Source organism: Rhinatrema bivittatum, chromosome 6, assembly GCF_901001135.1.
Source record: "Rhinatrema bivittatum chromosome 6, aRhiBiv1.1, whole genome shotgun sequence".
Lineage (NCBI taxonomy): Eukaryota > Metazoa > Chordata > Amphibia > Gymnophiona > Rhinatrematidae > Rhinatrema > Rhinatrema bivittatum.
Window position 1 is genome coordinate 311413553 of NC_042620.1, and position 12252 is coordinate 311425804.

Below are 12252 nucleotides of genomic sequence, written 5' to 3' on the forward strand. Positions count from 1 at the left end.
GAAAAGGGCTGCCTGCTCTCCCCACCAGGCACCTCCAGGCATACAGGACCACCAGGCTTAGCTCTGCCGAGCAGACTGAAACACCTGACAGAGCCGCTGAACGCAGTAATCTTAGGAAACCAAAAGAAAACAAAAAAAAAACCCCACTTTTTTTTCAAACTTACTCAAACTACCTTAAACAACAACAAAAAAACCCCCCCCACAAAACAATTTCCTCAAAGGGGTACTTCTCTGAATCAGCGGCCAATTGGAGGGAGGCTTCAGGACCGCTGAGGGAGCCAGTCCCCTGGCTATCGGGGATCCTGGGACACCCGGGCTAGTACAGCCAGGGGTATTCAACCACCTCCATTAGCCCAGCTCTATCCGAGGGATGGTCCCAAGAAGGAACCTGGCACCTCGGGGAGCAAACTACTCCAGAGAAAACTCAGCCAAGAGCTGCAGGTATGCACCACCACCATCTGCTAGAGAGAGAAATACTGCGGAGCTACAGGTGGCACACTTGGTATATAGCAGTGCCAAGAAGTTTTATTCTCTGCCTCCATCTGCTGGTGGGAGTGCATAACCCACTAGTCTGGACTGATCTGGGCATGCTCAGGAATGCAGATGCTATGGGGAGTATGGGAATATCTGAGTATGACCCAAAGTGCAGCATGGGTTAAATTGTACGGGAACTTTCAGTACCAAGGTGAACTCTGTCTATTTGGCCTGGGAACTGCTGGGTTAAACAATATCGCTAAGAGCTCCTTTACTGAAATGCCAACTGCAGATTAGCAGCTCATTTTCTGCATTTAAAAAAAAAAAAAAAAAAGTTATATTTAGTTGCTGATCAAGGGCTGAGTCACCAGTTTAAAAAAACAAAACAAAAAAATTCCTAAAATGTATTCAAGAAACCAGTTTCATGGTAGTCCACAAAACAAAAACAGAAAGAAAAAAAAAAACCCCACACCTCACAGGAAGACAACCCTTCAAAACTCACAGATGAGCAATTCTGGAGGCATGTCTTATCTATTCTAGTATCACTGTGAGCCTGCTGCTTTCCTGGCCTGTTGGCACCTCTCAATTTGACACCACAGACCCAGAGCCCCTGAAGACGTTTCACACACCTTGATATGAAGGAAGAGCGATATGAAGGATATGAAGAGAGACACTCACTTTTTCAGGTTGACCTCATTGCTTTTGGCAACTCCATGGGCAACGGTGCTTTTCTGAGTCTTCTTGGGGGCAGCCTTCCCGCCATCTTTCTTCTTTCCGGGCAGCACAGCCGGGTTCTTGTGAGCCTGCTGATAAAAACACTTATGTAATTGTGCAACCGCATGAAGGGTGAATCCTTCCCTACAAATAAATCAGGAGCTTAACCAGCCCATTCTGCTAACCCCCAAGAGTATATGCAGTCCCCAAAACAATCAAGAGCAGCCTGTGTACTGCTTCAGGAAGGAATTAGTCTCCAGGAAGGCTGGAAGCACTCTTGTTCCTTAGAGATTGAGCATCTTCTATTGTATAGAAAAACAGTGTGGCACAGACAGATTAATAGTTAGCTAATGAGGGGGGGGGGGGGGGGGGGGGCGCGAGGCGGAATGCAGTCAATTGCCTCCATAATAGGGAAGAAACATGAGGTTTTATGTAAAGAAATCAAAATGGCATCTTTCTTTGGTTCAAGACATGGATTCAGCCCCAGGTACTCCCAGCACCTTCAATGTCTGGGAAATCAGAGCTGGTAACTCATCCCTATGAAAGAACCGCAACATAGTTCTATAGGGATTTCCCCATCCTCCAAGGATCAGCTTTCATAGTCTGTGCCACCTTGGTCCCTACCGGGAAGGCTGGCAGCAGATCTAGACGTAATCCGATGCTTTTCCGTAGCACCAGACATGCTGATTTCACCACCTGTGACCCTGACCTGTTAAGACTAGCCATGGCCGAGGACTTTGCCTCAAGAAAAAAAAAAAAAAAAAAAAAAAGACCGCAGTCCCTGAAAAAAGAATTCTACCCAAGAAAAGGCAGAGGGATCCATGCCAAGCCCAGGAGGCATCTGTCCTGTGCCCACTGAACTACCTTCCCCGGCTGACAAACCCCCATTAGGGGAGCTCCGAAGTCAGGTAACCCCTTCTGACAGCTCTTTTCCCATTCTCGCATCATGCTGAGAACTTGGCTTAGTAAAATCAGACAAAGGCAACTCCCGCTGAGCCTCCGAGCAGCACTGACAAGTTAGAGGGAACGCCAGGCTAGGATGCCCTAATATGACAAGCAGCACAGAGGGTAAGGTGCTTACGTTTCTTTACTACAGGTGCCACCATTCTTGTCAGTATGCTCCAACAGGCACCTGAGAAAGGAAAATTGGTTCTTACCTGCTAATTTTCATTCCTGTAATACCACAGATCAGTCCAGACAAGTGGGTTTTATTCATTCCTACCAGCAGATGGAGTTAAGAGAACAAGCTTTGAGCACTGCCACATATACAAGTGCGCCATCTGCAGTCCCTCAGTATTAATCGATACCCAAGCCAAGATAAGTAAGAATAGAGATCAAATGAGGCTCCCAACATGGGTACCCCTGACCAACTAGAGAACAATTTAGAAAGGTAAAACCGAGAAATCTTAGCCAAAATGGCAACTCTGCTTTGCAAACAGTACAGCAGTAGACCACGTAGTCTTTCGGCAGACATCCTCAAAGCGGGCCTCTGGTGGTATTACAGGAACGAACCAATTTTCTTTTCCTGAACATATCCAGATCAGTCCAGACGAGTGGGATGTACCAAAGCCCTCCTACACTGGGCGAGAACCCGAAAGACCTGCTCGAAGAACACTCTCCCCAAAAGGGGCCGCCTCCGGAGCCCGCACATCCAAACGGTAATGCTTGGTGAAAGTGTGTAATGAGGAACACATCGCGGCTCTACAGATCTTCTGGGGAGACACCATCTGACATTCAGCCCAAGACGTCGCCTAAGCTCTAGTTGAATGAGCTCTAAGTCCCACTGGAACCGCTCTGGCCTTGGATACATAGGCCGCAGAGATCGTCTCTTTCAACCAGCGAGACAAAGAGGATTTTGACGCCTTCTCGCCCTTTTTTGTTCCCCCGAACAAGACAAACAAATGATCAGAGCAACGGAAAGAGTTAGTGACTTTCAAGTATCGCAATATCACTCGTCTTACATCCCAAAGATGGAGCTCTCGTCCCATCGAGGGATCCAGAGCCCAATCAGGAAAACTGGGCAACTCCACTGTTTGGTTCACATGAAAAACCGACACCACCTTAGGAAGAAAAGAAGGCACCGTTCGCAGAGAGACATTATCCGACGAAATCTGGAGAAATGGACCACAGCACGAAAGCACCTGCAATTCAGAGATCCTCCTAGCTGAACAGATAGCTACCAAAAAGACAGTCTTCAGAGTAAGGATCTTCAAAGACGTTCGACCCAGCAGCTTGAAAGGTTCCTGGCAAAGGGCCCGTAACACAAGATTGAGGTTGATGGAGATGCTTGACTCCCCATAGAAAACGCACCACATCCGGATGGGAAGCCAAAGCCTTCCCCTGAATTCTCCCTCTGAGACAACCCAAAGCAGAAACTTGGACCCGAAGGGAACTATGGGCCAAGGCTTTGGATAGACCCACCCGCAAAAAGGACAAAAATATGGCACACGGAGACCTGAAGAGGGTCCAACCCCTGTTGTCCACACCAGGTCTCAAACACCTTCCATACCCGGGAATAGGCCAAAGAGGTGGTAGGGCGCCGCGCTTGTAGAAATGTAGCAAGTACTGGTTCTGAATACCCTCTCACACGCAATCACAGGTAGGCAGACCAGGTACCACAGGCCTTGCAAGGCTCAACTAGAGAGACTTTTCTGCCATACTCCAACACGGTGAGGTCTCTAAGGATCCCCCCGGGCGAGAAAGAGCTGCTGCCGAGATCACGGGGGAAAGCGCAATTTTTTCCCCCAACAGAAAATGGCGCACTTGTCAAAAAATAACCCGGCCCTGCTGATCCGACGTGCGGGAAGGCAGCCAGCGGCGAGAAAACAAAATGGCCACCGCACTTAAAATAGCTCAGCACCGCCAAGCAGCCGCATGTAGGGAGCTCCTACTCAGCCAGGAAGGTCCCCACAGAGAATGCTGCCTGCTCTGCTCACCAGGAATGGACTGCCGAGGTCAGCTCTGCTGAGCAGACAATCACCTGACAGAGCCGCTGAACGCAGGAAGCCTAGGAAAACAAAAAGTTCTTACTCAAACTACCTTAAAAAAAAAAAATAAATAAAAATTTAAAAAATGAACATAAACCAGACTTCCCAAAGGTGTACTTCCCTACACCAGTGGCCACTTGGAGGGAGTCCTCTGGCTATCGGGGGTCCCAGGACACTGGCTAGCACAACCACGGTTATCCAACCCCCCGTTCACCCGGCTCTTCCTGAGGAATGGTCCCAAGATGGAACCTGGCACCTCGGGGAGCAAAGTACTCCAGAGAAAACTCAGCTAAGAGCTGCAGGTATGCACCACCACCATCTGCTGGAGACAGAGAAATACTGAGGAGCTGCAGGTGGCACACTTGGATATAGCAGTGCCGAGACGTTTTATTCTCTGCCTCCATCTGCTGGTGGAGTGCATAACCCACTGGTCTGGACTGATCTGGGTATGTTCAGGAACTGCGCTTTCTCCTAGGACAAGCAGGATGGTAGTTCTCACAGATGGGTAAATACCAAGCTCCAAGCTGCTCCCAGCAACAATCAAGACCAACAGGTACCAAACAAGGTACCAACGGGCACAACAGCAACTGTGGTGCTGTTGTCAGTATGGAGACAGCCTGGTTCCAACCAGGGGGCCTTAGGTAGGACGAGTTGGGTTTAAGCCTGGAAGAGATTGCATAGGATAGATTGGCCAAATCTACCGTCTTGTCGGCCATCTTTGTCTAAGTAGTAATGGGTGGCAAACTCATGCAGAGAGCTGCACATCACAGCCCTGCAGATTTCAGCAACGGGAACAGCCAGTAAGTGGGCTACCGATGCCACCATAACCCTCAGAGAGTGAGCTTTAACTTGGCCTCCCAGCTGGAGGCCCGCCTGCACATAGCAGAATGAGATTTGGTCTGCTAGCCAGCTGGATAAAGTCTGTTTACCTACCACACACCCCATTCTATTCTTATCAAGATATGATTAATTGGGTGGACTGACTACAGCCTGCTGTGTGTTCTAAATAGAAGGCCAGAGTTCTTTTGTAATCCAACGTATGTAGAGCCCGTTCCCCTTGGTGAGAATGGGCATCACAATGGACTGACTGATGTGAAAATCAGTCACAACCTTCAGCAGAAACTTGGGATGCATTCACAGGACCACACAATCATGAAAGAACTTCGTGTAGGGTGGGTATGTAACCAAGGTCTGAAGCTCACTTACCCTGTGAGCTGAAGTAACCGCCACCAGGAAAAGAACTTTCCAGGTGAGGAATGTCAGCTCATAGGAACACAGGCTCATGAGCTGTACAAACACAATGTTGAGATCCAGGACACAACAGGGGGCCGCAGAGCCCCGCATGAAGCGACCTACTATAGGCTGAAGCGAGATAGTCATGCCAGCGACACCGAGATGGTGACTGCACTCACATGAACCCTGACAGAGGTGGTTTTGAGTCCAAAAACCTCAGAATGGGGCAAGTGAATGGATCCAAGCCATTCCCCTCGCACCAGACAAAGAACCTCTTCCACGTCAAATTAAGACTTTCTTGTGGAAGGTTTCCTGGAAGCTATGAGCACTTGAGACATGACGTCAGACAAATACAAAGACTGAAGGACTAAGCGCTCAATATCCAGGGCTAATGAAAAGGAGGTTCGGATGGCCCAGTGCACCACGATTCTGCATTATCAGGTCATGCGTTGTCGCCAGACTGATGGGAACTCTTCTTGTCTGGGCCAGTATGGGGCCACCAGGATCATGGTCCCCTGGTCCTGCTGGAGCTTCAGAAAAGTTCTCATGAGCAGTGAAGGGCAAAGGCGTCTAATGGCTGGGCGTCCGTCGTCCTGAACTTGGACCGGTGCTTTTCAATATATATATCAATGATCTGGAAAGGAATACGACGAGTGACGTTATCAAATTTGCGGATGATACAAAATTATTCAGAGTAGTTAAATCACAAGCAGACTGATACATTACAGGAGGACCTTGCAAGACTGGAAAGATTGGGCATCCAAATGGCAGGTGAAATTTAATGTGGACAAGTGCAAGATGTTGCATATAGGGAAAAATAACCCTTGCTGTAGTTACACGATGTTAGGTTCCATATTAGGAGCTACCACCCAAGAAAGAGATCTAGGCGTCATAGTAGATAATACATTGAAATCGTCGGCTCAGTGTGATGCAGCAGTCAAAAAAGCAAACAATGTTAGGAATTATTAGGAAGGGAATGGTTAATAAAACGGAAAATGTCATAATGCCTCTATATCGCTCCATGGTGAGACCACACTTTGAATACTGTGTACAATTCTGGTCGCCGTATCTCAAAAAAGATATAGTTGCAAAGGAGAAGGTACAGAAAAGGGCAACCGAAATGATAAAGGGGATGGAAGAGCTCCCCTATGAGGAAAGGCTGAAGAGTTTAGGGTTGCTCAGCTTGGAGAAGAGACGGCTGAGGGGGGAATATAATAGAGGTCTTTAAGATCATGAGAGGTCTTGAACGAGTAGATGTGACTCTGTTATTTACACTTTCGAATAATGGAAGGACTAGGGGGCATTCCATAAAGTTAGCAAGTAGCACATTTAAAACTAATCTGAGAAAATTCTTTTTCACTCAACGCACAATAAATCTCTGGAATTTGTTACCAGAGGATGTGGTTAGTGCAGTTAGTGTAGCTGGGTTCAAAAAAGGTTTGGATAAGTTCTTGGAAGAGAAGTCTATTAACTGCTATTAATCAAGTTTACTTAGGGAATAGCCACTGCTATTAATTGCATCAGTAGCATGGGATCTTCTAGGTGTTTGGGTAATTGCCAGGTTCTTGTGGCCTGGTTTGGCCTCTGTTGGAAACAGGATGCTGGGCTTGATGGACCCTTGGTCTGACCCAGCATGGCAATTTCTTATGTTCCTAAGCCAAAACTGTTCACCTTGCAGTTGTATAGGGAGGCAAAGAGATCCACATCCGGAATTCCTCTTAAGCGGAAAATCCACGCTGCTACTGCGGCTGAAAAGAGCAGATCAGATGGACCGCCAGCACATTCACAGGCCGATACAGTAAAAAATGCAGGAGAGCCAGTGCTCCGTGTTGAGCATCCGCATTTCCCAGACAACTAATTGGTTTCATCAACATGCAATATAAGGGGGTAATAGATGCGTGTCTGTATCGGCCTGTCAGTATTCCAGCCAAGTGCATGGCTCGCAGGGACATGCCCTGCGACAGGGCCCACGACCACATCTGCATCACCTCTTGACAGAGGAGGTACGACCCTGTGCCCTCCTGTTTGTTTATGCACCACATCGCTACTTTATTGTCTGTCCGAATCAGAACTTGTGGGAAATGGTCTCGAAACGCCCAAAGAGCATAGCGAATTGCTCGAAGCTCCAGGAAGTTTATCTGGTGCAGAGCTTCCTAAGCCGTCCAGTGACCCTCGTGTGAGGGTCATCCACATGGGCTCCCCAACCATGGCTGGCAGCATCAGTAGTAAGAACCACTTGAGGTAGGGCAACTTTAAAAGGAATGCCCTGCTCCAGATTGGAGAGATCTCACCAGGACCGGGAGATCCTCAGAGGCTGCACAATGGAGACGCTGGCTCAGAGGTCCTGGGATGCCTGTTCCATCGTGATCACAGTGTCCACTGCGCCCTGCACATGCAGAGGCGGGCAAATGGAGTGACAGACAAAGGCTGCCATGTGGCCCAGCAGACGAAGCAGCAGACGGGCATTACTTGCTGACTGCTGAGCTCCAAGGTCGCCAACAAGGACAGGGCAAGAGCTCGATCACATGGCAGAAACGCCTTTGCCCGAGTCATGTCCAGTCTGGTTCCTATGAAGTCCAGCTGGGGGAACGGGCAGAGGCGGGGACTTTGGGTAGTTTAAAAATACTAGAGATTGTAGCACCTGCACTGTAAGGGTCAAAGCATTCATTGCCCCCTCACGGGAGGCGCTCTTGACCAATCAGTCATCTAGGTAAGGGAATACGTGTACCCCTTGATGCCCGAGGTGCGCTGCCACTGCTGCCAGGCACTTGGTACCAAACCAAACGGCAGTACTCAGTACTAGTAATGAGCCTGTCCCACACAAAATGGAGAAACTTCCTGTGGTTTGGGAAGATCGCAATGTGGTTATAAGCCTCCTTGAGATCGAGGGAGCAGAACCAATCTCCTTTCCTGAGGAGCGGGATCAGAGTACCAGAGAGACCATCTTGAACTTTTCCCTTTGAAGGAATTTGTTCAATGCCTTGAGGTCGAGCATGGATGTAGGCCCCCAGTTCTCTTTGGTATTAGGAAATACCTTGAATAGAACCCTCGGTCTTGCTGATGACTGGGAACTGGTTCTACCGCTCCTGCCAAAAAGAGCAGAAAGTACCATCAAGAGTGTTTCCTGCAGAGTGGAGGAACTCCACAATGGACATGAAGAAAAAGCCAATGGGACTTCTCTGAAATTGGCAAACAATGGCGAGTACCCACCGGTCGGAAGTGATGCACGACCAGCGGTGGGCAAAACAAAGAAGCCTGTCCCCTATTGGGAGATCATGCGCCAGGGGTATGACCCATGCTCCCTCACCTCCAGTCAAAAGCCCGAAGCCAGGGCTTGCTGGGAAGTTGACTGGGTTTTGGGGATTCACTGCTGACAAGAACGAACCTGGGATGTGTGAGCCCGGGAGGCAGGAGGATAATATTTCCTCTGCCTAAAAAAGGACTTTCTGGAACCGGCCGGGAGGATTTCCTGGCAGAGAACAGCGAATCGGAAGCAGAGACATTCCCTTTGAAAGGGCCAAGGTCCACACTTGTATGCCTCATGGCAGAGGAGGAACGAACCTGTGCCGCCCTGCTTGTTGATGTACCACATCGCAACTTGGTTGTCCATCCGAATTAGGACTTCCTTGGACGACAACTTGTCTCTGAACGCCCACAAAGAGTACCGAATTGCTTGAAGCTCCAGAAAGTTTATCCGAGAGTGGGCTTCGGAGGCAGTCCAGAGACCTTCACATGGGCTCCCCAGCCTTGAGGGGAAGCATCGGTGCCATTCCTCTTCGGAATGAGGAAATACTTCAAATAAATCCCTCAGCCCTGCTGATGGCGAGGAACTGGTTTCCCCACTGTGTTCGCAACAAGGAGGGCGGAGAGTCCGTCTGAAGAATGACCAGTTGGGCAACCTCACACTGAGCAGGATGAACTTCGGAATGGTGCACAGAGCTCAAGGACTGGACGGGAGGAAGCCCTGCACAGTAAAACCTCCTGCTAAGGGGAGAAAGGGAGAAGGGGATCTCTCACTGTCACACTCTGAGCAGCTGAAAAACAGCAGGTGCAGGAAGCAAGCAGCTAATTCCATGCCAGCAAAAACAAGCTCTGGGACCAAGGGACACCTCTGAGGGACCACAGAAATCACCTCAGGAAATCTCAACTGGGGGAGGAGTATCACCACAGGAGAGAAGGGCATTAATTCTCTTTCCAGAATTCTCCTCAAAATTGAAGCAATCCCCAGTGGGGAGATGCACATCCACCATCTGCTGGAGGCAGAGAATACTAGCAAGCTGAGGTCATCGCATAGGTATATGTGCGGTGACGTCAGCTTACTCAGTCTCCATCTGCTGGTAGGAGTGCATAACCCACTCATTCTGGATTCCTCTGACTGGATGCCAAGAAAGGGCGGTATAAATCCTCATATCTGGACTGGTCTAGCAAGATAAGGAAATAATAAAGTTTTATTCGTACAGCTGATTTACTGGACCTCCTTTAGCAGAAACCTTTTTTTTTTTTTTGGACACCAGCATAACACTATACCTCACTTCCCAAAACAGGACAAATGTTATAGAGGGCTAGCTAGACCCTCCCCGCTGACTGGCTAAAGATGGGCTTTATTGCTCCCTGGACTTACGTTAGTGATGTCTCCGAAGGCCGATCTTTTCTTGGGGCCTCCCTGGGGTGAGGAGGGGGACCGCTTCGCCTGACTGCTCTCCTCCTGCAGGGGGAGGGGGGTCAATGGAAAAATGTACATGCTGGATTTCAGCAGTCAAACAAGGAAACACAAGATCTTATTTTCACAGTTTGATTTACTGTTTGATTTTAAATTGTCCATAGGGTAAGTGGGAAAAGTGAGATTGGAAGATCTAATCTTGCATTTATTACACACTTCTATACAAATATATGCACTCAAAGTTACACTGCATAAAACATCTATATCTCCAATACAGTAATATATCAAAATATATTTCAAGATTATACAATAAATTATAACCCATGCCACTCAATGCAAAAACATTCCCACCTAGCTAGCCCTGCAGCCAGATAATAGTGGCTCCAAGAGGCATGCTCTTCAGCAGCCACTCAACAATGGCAACGAGTCACCATAGGCAGACCTGATCTTAATGGCAACACAAAATGCATCTACAGGAGTAGGCAAGGCCAGAGGAGAGAAGCATCAGTGGCTCAAACAGCAGCAATCCAGCTCCACTCCTGCACTCTCCCCATTCAGGGACGGAAAGCAGCAAGGCCACCAGGATATGGAATCTAGCTGGCAGGGTTTCCGAATCGGTCCTGGGAACCCCAAGCCAGTCAGGTTTTCAGGAACGAACATGCATAAGAAAGACTGCATCTGTTGGTTCTTGGAGAGATCCTGAAAACCTGACTGGCTGTGGAATTCCTGAGACAGGTTTGGGAAGCTGAGGGAAAAAAAAAAAAAGTATTGCCACAAATAAATTCCTAGATATTACATCTGACACGTTACAAAAATGACCCAGTACCATGCAATTCCTAGTTCCCCAATGCTATGCTCTAAAACAGTGCTTGGGGCACACCTAGTCTCAGGTTTTCAGGATATCCACAGTGAGTAAGCATGAGAGATTTGCATGCAGTGGTAGTACAAGTACCGTATTTTCCGGCGTATAAGACGACTTTTTAACCCAAGAAAATCTTCTCAAAAGTTGGGGGTCGTCTTATACGCCGAGCACAGCTGCTCTCTGACCAGTTTCTCTCAATCACACACACACATGCTCTCAATCAAATGCATTCTCGCACTTACACACAAGCAGGCTGCTTCTCTCTCTCTCTCTCTCTCACTTCCACCCCCACCCCCGAGCACAAATAGTAGCTGCATCACCTCCTCCTCCAGCCCCCGCAGGCCAAGAAAGAAGAAACCCATCGGCCGCGGGAGGCTCACGCTGCTGTCTCCTTTCCCGATTACCAGCTCCTTCGACTGCTCGGGGCCGTTCCTGCTGTCGCCGCTGCAATTTTTTCATTCGGCACGGCTTTCTCCTTCCCCGCGCACCGCACTGCCGTTGCCGCTGGGCTAAAAGCACGTTCAAGCCCAGCGGGAACGGCAGCGGAGCAAAAAAAAAAAAAAAAAGCTGTGGCATCCGCGGCTGGCCTTGTCTTCTTCCCGCCCCCCCCCCCCCCTTTGAACCGGAACAGGAAGTGATGCGCGGGAAGAAAGAGCCGTGCCGCGTGAAAAAATAGCAGCGGCGCAGCAGCATCGGCCCCCGAGCAGTCGAAGGAGCTGGTAATCGGGAAAGGAGACAGCAGCGTGAGCCTCCCGTGGCCGATGGGTTTCTTCTTTCTTGGCCTGCGGGGGCTGGAGGAGGAAGCTGCTGCAGCTACTATTTGTGCTGGGGGGGGGGGGGGGCGTGGAAGTGAGAGAGAGAAGCAGCCACCCAGCCTGTGTGTAAGTGAGAGAGAGAGAGAGAGAGAGAGAGAGAAGCAGCCACCCAGCCTGTGTGTAAGTGAGAGAGAGAGAGAGAGAGAGAGAGAGAGAGAAGCAGCCACCCAGCCTGTGTGTAAGTGAGAGAGAGAGAGAGAGAGAGAGAGAGAGAGAAGCAGCCACCCAGCCTGTGTGTAAGTGAGAGAGAGAGAGAGAGAAGCAGCCACCCAGCCTGTGTGTAAGAGAGAGAGAGAGAAGCAGCCACCCAGCCTGTGTGTAAGAGAGAGAGAGAGAGAGAAGCAGCCAGCCTGTGTGTGTGAGAGAGAGAGAGAGAGAGAGAGAAGCAGCCAGCCTGTGTGTGAGAGAATGCATTTGATTGAGAGCATGTGTGTGATTGAGAGAAACTGGTCAGCGAGCTCATGTGTGTGAGAGACAATGAAAGTGACTGCTCAGAGAGATGACTGA

At 49.2% G+C, this 12252-nt stretch overlaps 1 protein-coding gene across 5 annotated transcripts in view; it reads right to left on the bottom strand.

Annotated features, from left to right (window-relative positions):
• Positions 1-12252, bottom strand: part of CCNB3 (cyclin B3) — a 91444-nt gene that overhangs the window by 63850 nt on the left and 15342 nt on the right. For 4 of the 5 annotated variants that reach the window (XM_029607475.1, XM_029607474.1, XM_029607473.1 and 1 more), the window contains exons 3-4: positions 10030-10113; positions 1153-1280 (exon numbers count right to left, since the gene is read on the bottom strand). In XM_029607475.1, the coding sequence (XP_029463335.1) occupies positions 1153-1280; positions 10030-10113 (212 nt within the window). The remainder of the gene's footprint in view (positions 1-1152; positions 1281-10029; positions 10114-12252) is intronic. The other variant, XM_029607476.1, reaches the window with a different exon arrangement.